General features: G+C 39.8%; 1 protein-coding gene across 3 annotated transcripts in view; it reads right to left on the bottom strand.

Moving 5' to 3' along the window:
* dmd (dystrophin) overlaps positions 1-12,545 on the bottom strand; it is a 284,621-nt gene extending 272,076 nt beyond the window's left edge. For all 3 annotated transcript variants that reach the window (XM_084922101.1, XM_084922102.1, XM_084922099.1), the window contains exon 1: positions 12,312-12,545. In XM_084922101.1, coding sequence (XP_084778227.1) covers positions 12,312-12,393 — 82 coding nt within the window. In that variant the 5' untranslated portion in view covers positions 12,394-12,545. The remainder of the gene's footprint in view (positions 1-12,311) is intronic.
* Between the last annotated feature and the right edge of the window lie 390 nt (positions 12,546-12,935).

Here is a 12,935-nt window from a genome sequence, read left to right as displayed (position 1 = left end):
TTTTATTTATAGGCACATTTAAAGACCCTCAAGGTCACCTTATATTAGTACAGCAAAAATAAAAACATATACACAATTAAATAAAGTAAACAATTAAAATAACAACTATAAAACTAATAGACTAATGAAGAGAATAAATTCTGAACACATGGGTTTTGAGACATGATTTAAAAGAAAGAGACTTTATAGTCCAACGATCTGGTGGAAGTGCATGCAAAGGTCCCATGGTAGTCAGATGAGCAGATGGAACGGGTAAAAGAGAAGGTGAAGAGGAGCAGAGTGGACTGGAGGGTGAGTGCGTACGGAGAAGATCAGATAAGATGGATCAGATGGAGGAGCAAGGTTACGAAGGGCTTTAAAAGTGACAATGAGGAACTTGAAATTGATACATAGGTAAACTGGAAGCCAATGGAGCAGTTTAAGAAAAGGTGTTATACATTCAGACATCTGGGTCAGGATATAATAACAGAAGCTGAATTCTAAACTAATGGAAGTTTATGGAGAGATTTATGGTAAAGGTACCTGGAGGTTTGACAATATGATGCAGAGAACAAAGTACGAGTGTTTCCTTCAGCAGACTGAAGAATAGTAGCGTAGTAAGCAGATTTAGAAATAGCTTCATTATAATGTTGTACATGTCCTTATGTGCAAGTCGAGTTTCCCTAAAGAGACATTCCAGGCGGCTGCTTTAATCTTCATGTTAATGATTCGTGCTCCATTGCTTCTGACTTTCTTAATCTTCTAGAATCTTAATTTTACTCAAATCCTTTAAAAATCAGCTGAAAACGCATCTATTCAGACATTTGGGTAATGTTTCTGGATTTTGTGATGTTTTACTTGATTCAGGTGTGTTTATGTGACCATGTTTTTTAATACCTTTGTAAAGCACATTGTGACATGTTCTTGTCTTAAAAAGCGCTATATAAATAAACGTTATATTACTAACTAACTATCTTACTTGCACACCTCGTACATGCCAGTTGTTACACATAGATTTCAGGTTAATATGGAGGAACAGTTTGTAATAAAGCAAACTTTTGGATAAATCCTGCGCTCCACTTAAGGATTAGTCATCAAGACATGGTTCTTATTTACACTTCTCTCATTTATGAACTGCCACAATTTCAAAGCCGAGCTCATACCATAATGTTTTGTTAGTATAATTATTGCTTCCTCATTTTTTGAGGGGCAAATTTGGCTGTGCATTGTAGAATGCTGTTCATTAATGAGATGAACTAGTTTATACATGTATGAATTATAAATTAGCCCCATTTGGATATGGCCCAGTCTGTGGCTGCGAGAGCTGTGCTTGATGTGTGGATTCTGTGCAGTCTGCCTCTGCTACATTAGTGGCAACAGATTGCAGTTCCACAGGGTTCTGTGCTGAGACCAGATCTTTTTATAACATTATAAATTATTCCCTTATGTAATAATATTAATAAACACTTTGCTATGCAGATGATACCTACCTTTATTTACTCATTATGTCTAACCAGACACTTATTTTAGATAGCATTGCCTTGGCTCCCAGTAACACTGAGGAATCTTGGAGTCATTTTTAGTCGTCCTTCAGTGTGCACATTAAACACATGAGAAGGATGGACTTCATTAACACTGCTAAAAATTGTGATACTGAAAAGCTTGTTCATGCGTTTATTACGTCTAGGCTGGACTATTTTTCATTTCCATCCGGTCACTTTCAAAGCTCCCTGAAAAGCCCTCAGTATCAGTCAGAGTACTAACTGGGACAGGATGACAGACTAGATTTCCCTGATATTACCTTTTTCTTTATTTGCTCGCAATTAAATTCAGAATTAGTCCTTCTCGTATTTAAAATCTTGAACTATCATACCCCCATCCTTAAAGACCTTTTAGTACCTTATTATCTTAACACAGTACTTTACTCTAAGGCTGCAGGGTTAGATTGCAGGTTCCCAGAGTTTTCAGTATAATGGGAGGTAGAGCCTTCAGCTACCAGCCCCTCTGCTATGAACCCGGCTCCCAGTCTGGAGATACTCTCTCTCTACTTTTAGGCTTAAAACTCCTTTCTGTTAAAGCTTATATTCAGGGCTTTATCAGGTAACTGAACTCATCCTGTAATGCTGCATTAGGAAGTGTCTGTTGGGGGGACTTCCCATGATGCACTGAGTGTTTCTTCTTCAGTTACCTCTTTTCACTCTGTGTTGATTCACTACTGTATTAAATCATTAGCAATAATTAACCTTGGGCTCGTTCTCCTATAGTTTTATTCTTTGTGTCTCGGTTCTCTTTCCTCTCACCTCCAACCGGTCACAGCAGATGGCTGCCTCTCCCTGAGCCTGGTTTTTCCACAAGTTTCTTCTTGTGAAAAGGGAATTTACTGCTAATTGTGCCAATATTTAATGCTGAAAATGATCATGTCTTTATTTGTACTTGATATTGAAATGAAGTGACGGTGCCTGTGTTTAGAAATATAGTTAAAACTAACTATATCTATGAGAACTGTGCTCACATACTATTTTCCCCATTTAGGAAACCTGACCCTTAATATGAAACAATTGCAATAAGAGCTCAGTATTAGACTCCTAATAATAGATTAGGTCTCATTGCTCTGACACTTTGTGACAAAGTGGCCAGGATTGAATTCATTTATCATTTGTCACTTAAATATATTGTTCATTTGTCTTCTGTTATCTTATAGTCAATCATAATGCTTTAATGTAGACACTGCACATGTAACCTTGGCTCTGCATACTATCCCGGGTGTGTTTGTGGTAGCATTGGTTACATTCATTACAGTAGTGCAAATGTTCTTAAAGCCTAATGTCACAAATCATTGGTTTGTTTTATGTAGTTTGGTTATACTTATCATTGTGTGTTACTTTGTGCAGGTCCTATATGTGAAACAGGTATGTGGGAAGGGCTGCCCCAGTACTTCCTGTTTATATAGGATATTATGTCATTGATCATGTCAATTGGGTGTAACCAAATGGAGGGGTGTTTTTTCTGTAAAATTGTTTATTTCCTTTAAAATAACCTCATGAGTGGGATTTTGTGAAGAGATTGACTTTTCGTTTAGTTGGGTGAATGAGTTTGTTAAGTGGAAGAATGATTTTATTCCTGTTTCTTTGTCTAGACTGTGTTATTTAGTCTACCCTGTTTTCTCAATGGTAGAGATTAATGAGTTTCAGCTGTGGGTGGAATTATGTATAAAGCAGATGAGATTTTAACTGGCAGGGTCTTATGTTTTGTGAAACAAATGTTGAAAGGTGACGCCAGAAAAATAAAGCTGATGCTTTCTTCCTATCACTTGCTGCTTACGTTTTGCTACCTCACACACTTAAAAAGTGAAGAGCAAAAGAAAAATCCGAGTATTTGGCCTCTAGGATCCTTTTAACACAACACATGTTTAGTGAGTGACACTATCTGCTTACCAGCTCAGAGACCCACATAACATTCATAGTCCTTCACTGTTTCCCATGTTTAACAGTGATTACAAAACCCATTCTTTATCGCCCTCCCATCAGCTCATGCACCATCTCTAGACCTCTGAGCCCCTCCATTTAAGGAGCTGCGGGGGGAAAATGACTCATTTCTTCCTGTCTGGTCTTTCAACCTTTGCCACGACAGGCCTCAATTTATTCTTCATCTAAAATCTTCTTGTGGTCCCTTCTGACAAATCTTGGGCTTAATCGCTTCCTTTTTTCTAATCTTCACTCATTCATCCATCTTTCACTCCTTTCTACATCCTTTCATCCATTCTCCTTAGCCTCTTTCACTTACTCTCTTTTCCCCCTCACTGGTTTATTTTCAAAACCATCTCTCCCATTTCATCTTTTCTTTAATCTCCCTTGTGACACAATTTTAAGGAGCTAAAAATAAAAACATTGCTGATGTGAGATGAAATGTGAGGAACTGAGAGGGATTAGAAGTGTTTGGTTTGGATCTGACACCACTGTGCAAAAAAGGGAGGACATAATAGTAAAATAGAAATGAAAATAGAGAGTAATGAAGACACCACAATATTAGATGAGAGAGAATACACAGCAAACAGTAGAGACCGAAAGCTAGATTAAAAAGCGCCTATCTGAATCAGAATCAGCTCAGCTGTCTCAGACGTCTAATCTGAGGAGCTGCGAGAGCACATACAGAGAGAACCGTCCTCAGTCAGCTAATACATACTAATACTGTACATATACATATATCAGAAGTTTTTAGCAACTGTCATCTAGTTTAAAAAGACTATAATATATTTTATTAAATCAAATATTCTTCATACAGAGCCAAAGGACACAGCATTTGGTTTTGACAGGACATTTAAGACATCTTCTGACACTTGTCTGACTCTGGGTCATATGGGCAGCTGAGTAAGAAGAGGTGACCAGACCTCCCTCTCCATAGCCACACCTTCAGCTGTTTTAAAGGTAGACTGCAAAGTTACCGTGCCACCCAAGGACATGATATCTCAAATCGTCTTCCAAAGATACTTCCTCCTGTGATACATAAAACAAGGATTCAAGAAACCTGAACCAGAGATATGTGATATGTGAAGCCCCCCCCCCTCCCTCTCATCCTGGATGAGTCCCTGCTTTCTTCTGTCTTCTGTCTCTACAAGCAAAATATCTTTGGTTTTGTTGCTGCTATCACAAGCCAATTAAATACCTCACTCTGATTTCTAGCGTGATTGTGGCTCTGGTCATCCACTAATCAGAAGACTGGTTGTTGGAGCTCCTCCAGTTGCTGCCTGTGCATTCAATGTTGTTTTTTCTCTGTGTGTAAATGTTAGATTTACACACAGAGAAAAAACAAGAAGAAACTTGAATGAGGACAATAGCAGAAAGTCCTTTCAGTGACAAAAGTGAGAAAAGCACCAGTCCACATGGCTCCCATTTTTCCAAGTCTGACAGTTTATACAGGGTGGGCCATTTATATGGATACACCGTAATAAAATGGGAATGGTTGGTGATATTAAAGTCCTGTTTGTGGCACATTAGTATATGCGAGGGGGTTACGTTGAAACCAAGCACACCATTGTTTTTCTTGTGACATTACCAATAAGTTTGATGTGTCACATGGCCCTCTTCCTATTGAAAAAACAAAAGTTGTATCCAAGATGGCCGACTTCTAAATGGCCACCATGGTCACCACCCATCTTGAGGAGTTTGCCCCCTCACATATACTAATGTGCCACAAACAGCACTTTAATATCACCAACCATTCCCATGTTATTACGGTGTATCCATATAAATGGCCCACCCTGTAGATGAACTGACAATGAAACACTTCTTAGTTGATAAAATTGAAAATAAGGTTTGTATCCATAGCGACTCTAGACATTGTAATGCAATGCCTGATCAAGTGAGGATCTTGTTTATCACCACATATTTTCAAGCATTGAAATATTTGCATTGTTCCAGCAACTTTCCAAACAAGAATTCAATAAGATGAAAACGTACCTTATTTAAGGTCTCACGCATATCTTCTGCCATCTGACACACATACACACACTCACAAAATAAATATTCTGAGAGCACAGCAAAAGTGTAACCCTTTTGGAAAGATGTTTTCACCCACTTGTCAACATCCTTGGTGTGAGTCTGGTATCCATCTGCTGGCTGCTGAGCACACACCCTGTAGTTATTTCTGATGCAGTTCAGTTACATTTTGACCAGTTAGACTAAGTTCCTCATCAGGTTCACCTCCATCCTTACAGCTCGCATTATCACTCCTTAAGTTTTGTTGGTTCTTTGTGCTTTGGGCGATCGTGGTTCAAGAGTTTGGAGCTCGCCTTGTAATCGGAAGGTTGCTGGTTCGAGCTCCGGCTCCAACAGTCTCGGTCGTTATGTCCTTGGGCGAGACACTTCACCCGTTGCCTACTGGTGGTGGTCAGAGGGCCTGCCAGTGTCCGGCCGCCTCGCCTCTGTCAGTGCGCCCCAGGGTGGCTGTGGCTACAATGTAGCTGCCATCACCAGTGTGTGTGTGGATGACTGGATGTGTAAAGCGCTTTGGGGTCCTTAGGGACTAGAAAAGCGCTGTATAAATACAGGCCATTTACCATTCTTTGACTTTGAGCTTGGATTTATTGAAGCTGGTGTTGCATGCTTCTTCATCCTCACTGGGATGACACTTTTCTCTGGTCTTGCTTCCTGAGATTTCAGTAGTTATTTGACCAGATTTGTTACTTCATCTAGGATTAATTCATTCTTTAGACACTGAATCAGCTGTAGCACCTTCACTATCCCCCGCCACAAAATTTTTTTTTCCTTTCCATTTCTTTCCATCATATTCACCCTACCTCACTCATTAGTGGCAGCACCCATGATACCGCTTGTCATTTTGGCCAGTGGTCACTTGCAGTTTAAACAAAAAGGCATGAGGCTGAAATAAAATTCATACATTTACTTGTGGTCAGCGACATAACCGCCAACACTGAGGCTTCGAACCTCGCTTCAGACTCGATAGGCTATTTATTGTGACGCAGTGGACCGGAGCTTGCTTTAGTTGACATCACTGATTACGTCTGAACGACTTCACTGCTGTTTTAAAGAAAACAATAAGTAATGCACTTCCCTGCCATGGCCTGCATGCACGCTCACCATGCAAGACTCTGTTGCTGAACAACATTTAGACAATGGGGCTGATTTTCAGCATACAACACTGCCACGCATCATATAACTGAAGGAATGATGAATGGAAAAATGTATCGAGCAGGGACGAACTGGGAAAAATAATTGGCCCTGGCAATTTTGGGCCAGACGGCCTATCATGATTTTATTGCATGTAGTTTTAGTTCTTTTCTTTGTCTATCTTAGTTTTTCAGCTCCACACTTTCACCACTTTTTCCACACTAAACTCTGTTCTACATGTTGCACGAGCGCACAGCGAAGGTAGGGGAGAGGAGGGTTTCGTTAAGGATTTGATTGGGCAATACAGTATTGGTAATGAAAATGAACAAATGGACTGCTGTCAATGCTTGAAGGGTTGCTGTGCACCAGCCCTACAAATTGACCCATTGGCTCAAATTAGTGTTGGCCCACCAGATTACCAGTCTGGCTTTGGTACCAATAAGATAACTGGTATAAAAAAAAAAAAATCTGCTTCCATTTGTAGCTCAGGTGGTAGCGCAGGTCGCCTACTAACTGGAAGGTTCGTGGTTCAAACCCAGTTTACTCCAGTCTGCATGCCATATATGCTTGAGCAAGATACTCATCCCATGTTGCTCTCCATACTTTTTTTTTAACCGCCATTTATTGACCAAAATTTTTACAAAATTAGACTGACCCATCTGGACACAATTTGATTACCAATCCAGCACTAGTTTGTGGTGTCAGCACTACTTCTATCTGAATGGTATACAACCTCATTTGGGAAAAAGTATCCTCCTACTAACCCAGAAAGGGTTTTTTGTATGAGCAAATGTGTGTGTATGTAAAGAACTGAGCAGGAAGTGAGTTCTGCTGGGATCCTAGACCACCAGACTCATTACAGCATCCCTACAGACTCACAAACATGCAATCAGTTGCTCCACTCCACCAAACCCAAATCCTCCTTCTGCTCTGTAGAGCCCCACAAACTACATGCGACTCATACAATTAACCCTTCACCAAACCCCAACTGATTGTGTGTGCATGAGTTAATATCCATCACTCCCCTACTTACTTACCACCAGAGATGGGCAGTAATGCGTTACGTTAATCAGATTACTTTTTTCAAATAACGAGTAAAGTCCTACTTTTTACTATTACAAAAAAGTAATTAGATTACTGTTACTTTCCCTTAAACAGGTTGCGTTACTTCATTACTAAACTGTGATTTTGTTTGTGAGAGTGTCTCATGACAATGACGTGCGAGCGTGCGATGTCCGTGGCAGCAACAGACGTGTGCAGATCAACAATGGATAATATATAGAGTGCTGGGGAGAGTGAGACCATGCGGCGTTTAAAGCATGGAAGTACTCACATTACTTTGAGTTTGACTCTGTAAAAAGTGACCAAAAACATCAGCGTGGGAAGAAAACTTCTTTCTGCTGTGGCACCGGGCAAACCTCCACCGGCCCCACTCCTGCTAAACAGGTGAAAATAGATTAAGGAGCGACAGGACTCAGTGCCGCTGAATCTTTGATTTATTTTTTGCTGTGTTTTACTTGCATCTATTTGAAAGAGCAAGTGTAAACACAAAAAAATATTTTATTTTATCTGCAGAAAAAAGGTTTAAATGTAAAAGTAATTCATTCAAGTCAGAGACTGTTGCATATAATTTCATTTTGCTTGATGCAATGTGCATGAAGTTAAAAGATTAAATAAAAAAAACAAGTTTTAAAAAGAGACTTTTTCATTTGATTCAATTGTAGATGGTGGCAGCTGTCTTTGCTGCCATCTTCTGCCCATAAATGTTATTACCTGAACCCCTGACTCAATTTTTCAGTCAGGGAAACGTACAGTTCACTAGGGCGACTCAAACTCACAGACTGATCTTTTCTTTTAATCTCACTAAGCTAACTCAGACATATACTGATTCATCAGCAACACAACCTAATGTTGACTTGCAAAAAAGTAGGTATTGTGCTCATTTTTTTCTGTAGCAAAAACACTTATGAGCATCGACCCAGAAGGATGCTGGCTTCGAGGCAGACCGAAGAAATGGTGGATGGACAAAATCAACGAAGACATTAAGACTGTCAACGCATCACTTGGCCACCTCCTAGGTGAGGTGTTCTGGGCATGTCCCACTGGAAGTAGGTCCCGGGGCAGACTGGTGAGATTATACCTATTGGCTGGGGCAGGAATGCCTCGGTGTTCCCCTGAATAAGCTGGAGGAGGTGGCTGGGGAGAGGGAGGCCTGGGCCACTCTGCTTAGGCTGCTGCCCTCGAGACCTAGCATCTGATAATTGGAAGAAATTGGATGGATGGATGGTTCTTACTTTACTCTTTAACTTAATTTTTTTGTAATTAAAAATCTATTAATATAGTATCCATCCATTTTCTTTTGCTTATCCAATTTAGGGATGTGGGTGGACAGACTAGAGCCCATCCCAGCCATCATTATAATTTCCTTCGGGATTAATAATGTATTTCTGATTCTGATTAGGCCAGAGGGGGGGTACACCCTGGACAGGTCAAGACTGTGGGAAGTGGGGCTGTTGTGGGAGTTGCAGCACCCCCATTGCAAAAGACAGACATCACAGAACCATATCCTCTTGAGAACCGAGGAAAAAAAAAGTATCTTTAAGTTTAACTTCTTTTGTGATTTGCGTGTCTACTGCAGAGGACATAAATGAACAGGCTGGGTCACAGGATGCACTAAATACATAGATGGTATTAAAACCATTAAAACACTAACACTATTGTTATGTTTCGCAGAAAAAGTATAAATAAAGTGAAAAGCAAAAAATATGTTTTTCCCCCTGAAAAGCATCATGGTTAAATAACATTGAAGGTTAGACACCAGTAGAAGCCAATGCATATCTCTCCTTCATTAAATGTGTGTGTTTTTATGATGTTATGAGTGTGCTCTTTTTATAGCCCAACAGAAGAGCAGCATATTAAGAGCTTCATCTCACTCACTCACTCACTCACTCACTCACACACACACACACACACACGCACACACACACACTAACCATCCGAGTATCATTGTCCAGCTTGGATTGAAAACACGGTCATGCACAACCATATTGCAAAACAGACTCACAAATCTTACTTTGATAAATGTCCTCACAGACATTTTGGACATAAGTGAGCATTTGCAGGTTATTGCATGTCTTGATTGTTCTCTTAAGTTATCTTGTAGTTGTAAGACAGGCATTCATTTTATGGTTTTCATACCTCTGTGGGTCTGACAAATGCGCCCTGTGAGGTTTAATAATTGTTGCATCTGTATTAAAATATAATGTTTAAGCGGGTATATTTTTCTTAGCTGTGCAGATGGTCTTTTTTATATCAATTGTTCAACATTTTGTGATGTTAAACAACCATAAAATAAAAACAGAACAGAGTGGGAAAATTATATCGAATTGCTGTTTTCTGGATATATTCACAATATTTTTATAGAATATTTAGGAAAGACAACAACTGGAAATTTCTAATTGTTTTCCATTCAGTGTGTTTTGGGTCTTTTTTAGACCCCTGGATACAAGCATTTATAGCTCGGTATGTTAAATATCTGCAGAGATGCCCAGAGCATGGAGACAGACTGTTGGATTTGGCCTCTGACAGACAGCCGTAGTCATACACTGAAAAATAGATCGGGTGGTAAAATATAACACAGGGAGACAGAGGAAGGTGGCACACAAGAACAAGACAGAGAAAAAGAATCTGCTGATGGGGAGCAGAGGAGAAGATGTAAACTAAGTGGAAGGAAGAGAGAGGGCATGGGGAAGCAAGTAAAAAAGAAAAACTGAAGGTTGGAAAAAGAGGAGTAAAAGAAAGTGAAAATAGAGAGAGAGAGAAGGTATGGCACTCTCCCAAACTAGGCTATCTGACACTGTGCAGCAGCCGTCCATCAGGCCAGCTGAATGCTATTTCCAGCTTGAGATGACCTACCAGCTGTACCATGGGGGAGTCAATGAGAGAGAGACATGGAAACAAGAGAAAGTCTGTGTATGTCAGAGAGAGTGGGGCTTTATTAATTTATTAAAACTTTATTTAAGAAGTCCCAAAAGAAAAAAAAATATATTTACACAAACAGACAGGCTAAAGGAAAGCCAGTGCCCAAGGAAGCAAAAGAATGGAACTAGCTCGTGACTCTCACCACTCCATGGACCATGCCAGGCCACTCCCCTTTTACAAGATCATTAACTGGAAATAGAATCCCCACAGCCTCCAACGCAATGCAAGCAACACCGTGTCTGGGTCACAGTTCACATACAAAACAACCTCCCCCAGAGCATTTTAGCCATGTGCCATGTTACACCAGGAATTATTTAATGAATGAAATGATATTAACAATACATGCAGCATTACATACAATGACTGGGTGTTTGACAATCCCAGACTTGATACATATGATTTCATTAATTGCTCATTTGCTCAATTAAAGTGCACTATATCAGCTCCACCATATGTACATCCACGAATGTGTTTTAGAAAACAGATATATTTATTTATTAAAATTCCTAGAATATTTTATTATAATTGCAAGTCACTTGCAATTATGAAATGAGGTAACATAACTGACCCTATGGCACACCGATGAAAGTATTGGAATATATATATATATATAGAGAGAGAGAGAGAGGACACATGCATGTTTGGTGATCTTGTAACATATAGGCTCAACCTTGGATGATAAAATGGCAGAATGTCACGTAATGTAAGAAACTACCTCAGAGGAGTATTTCAAGTCCAGAGTCACCGGTTGTTTTCATTATCAATACAAACAATTCAAACACTTACTGTCTTTAAGAATTATCTGATTGCTTAGTTCTTATGTACAATACTTTGTTTTTTGGATATTGTTATATTATAGAGAATTTTGTTTTCGGTTTTGTTAGTTTTTTGTTTTTGAGTTATTTCTAGTATATCTAGTTTTTAGTTATACAGTTAGAGCACTGACAGTGCAAAGGCCCTATTGTATCTGTTCCATTTCTTATGATGGAACAGATACAATAGATACAATAATTTCCTTTTTGAGGGCTTCAACATTTTCAAAAACTCGTGAAATTTTGCACACGTGTCAGATCCAGTGAAAGTATTTTTTAAGTATTTTATTGTTTTTGGACACGGACATTTCAAAATGACTCCCAGTGATGACTCGCTTTCATTTTGTAATGACTCTCACTAATAAGCACATGTGTGGCTAAAGATCCTGATTGTTCAAGCCCTGAGATGTACAGTACAAGAGCACCATAGCAAAGACAAATCTGGCTTTTGTCTAATCTGTGACGCTGTGACTAAATGACTTCACTCTGACATACAACAACAAGACAAGGGTCGCAAACATGAGCTGTTTTTAGATTTGATAATGGCTACAACAGGCCTCACCCTTCTCTATAGGAAGCAAACAGACTTATCGGAAAGGTAGTTATTATTTTCAGAAACAAAAATATTTGGAACATTTTTGCTGACGGGAATTATAAACACTATAAATTGCCAATGATGTCTAAACAGCAGTAAACGACTTCAAATATATTTTTAATCTAGCAAGTGTTTACAGAAAAAGTGGATTCACACATAGACATGGACGGATTTTCACATGGAACCATAGTAATGCGCTCAGCTCCTCTCAAACTGTGTATCAGTTATATACAGGAAACTGCGTTCCTTTACACACACACACACACACACACACAGAGAGAGAGAGAGAGAGAGGGAGGGGATGTTGTGGTTTCCTACCAGATCGACACTTGATGATTTCTCCAAACTCGTCTTCCGCCGGCTCATCACAATAGTCCTCAGGGCGCACACCCTCCGCCATTGACAAAACGCACCGGTTTTAATGCTAATTAATGAGGAGAAGTAAAGAAACGGACAGATTAAAATCCACCAGGGGGCAGCGCGAAATGACAAATTTCAGAGCAAACTGTCAAAGGTAGAGCGCACGATGTAGAACTGTGGTGAAGCAGTGGACAAAGTCAAGAGGAGCACTGATCAGTCTGTCACAGGGGCACAGAAGGAGAGGAGCAGGTGTTCTGGAGGGGGCTGGGTCTTAGCGCATTCCCACCTCTAAATAGCAGGGTGTTGGGGGAATAGCTCATCACGGGCCCCTGTCCCGTTTGACGCCAAGCGTAAAACTCGACACCCAACGAATCTATCGGCGGATTCGTTGGGTGTTGAGTTTCCGCACAGAGTTGATGGTGAAAAAGTGAGTCACCCATGGACTCATCTTTCACCTGCAGGTGGTCAGATCTCATGCTTCCAGCGATATTAACAAAAAATTATTAAAGCATCAGGATGAGTTGACTTTGATGTTCACGGATTTAGGTCAGCGCACTGGGCGTCATATGTGAAATTAATCAT

Source organism: Perissodus microlepis, chromosome 23, assembly GCF_051167445.1.
Source record: "Perissodus microlepis isolate ML-2025 ecotype Zambia chromosome 23, ASM5116744v1, whole genome shotgun sequence".
Classification (NCBI taxonomy): domain Eukaryota; kingdom Metazoa; phylum Chordata; class Actinopteri; order Cichliformes; family Cichlidae; genus Perissodus; species Perissodus microlepis.
The sequence above is the reverse complement of the archived record's forward strand: the minus strand, read 5'-3'. Positions and strand labels throughout refer to the sequence as shown.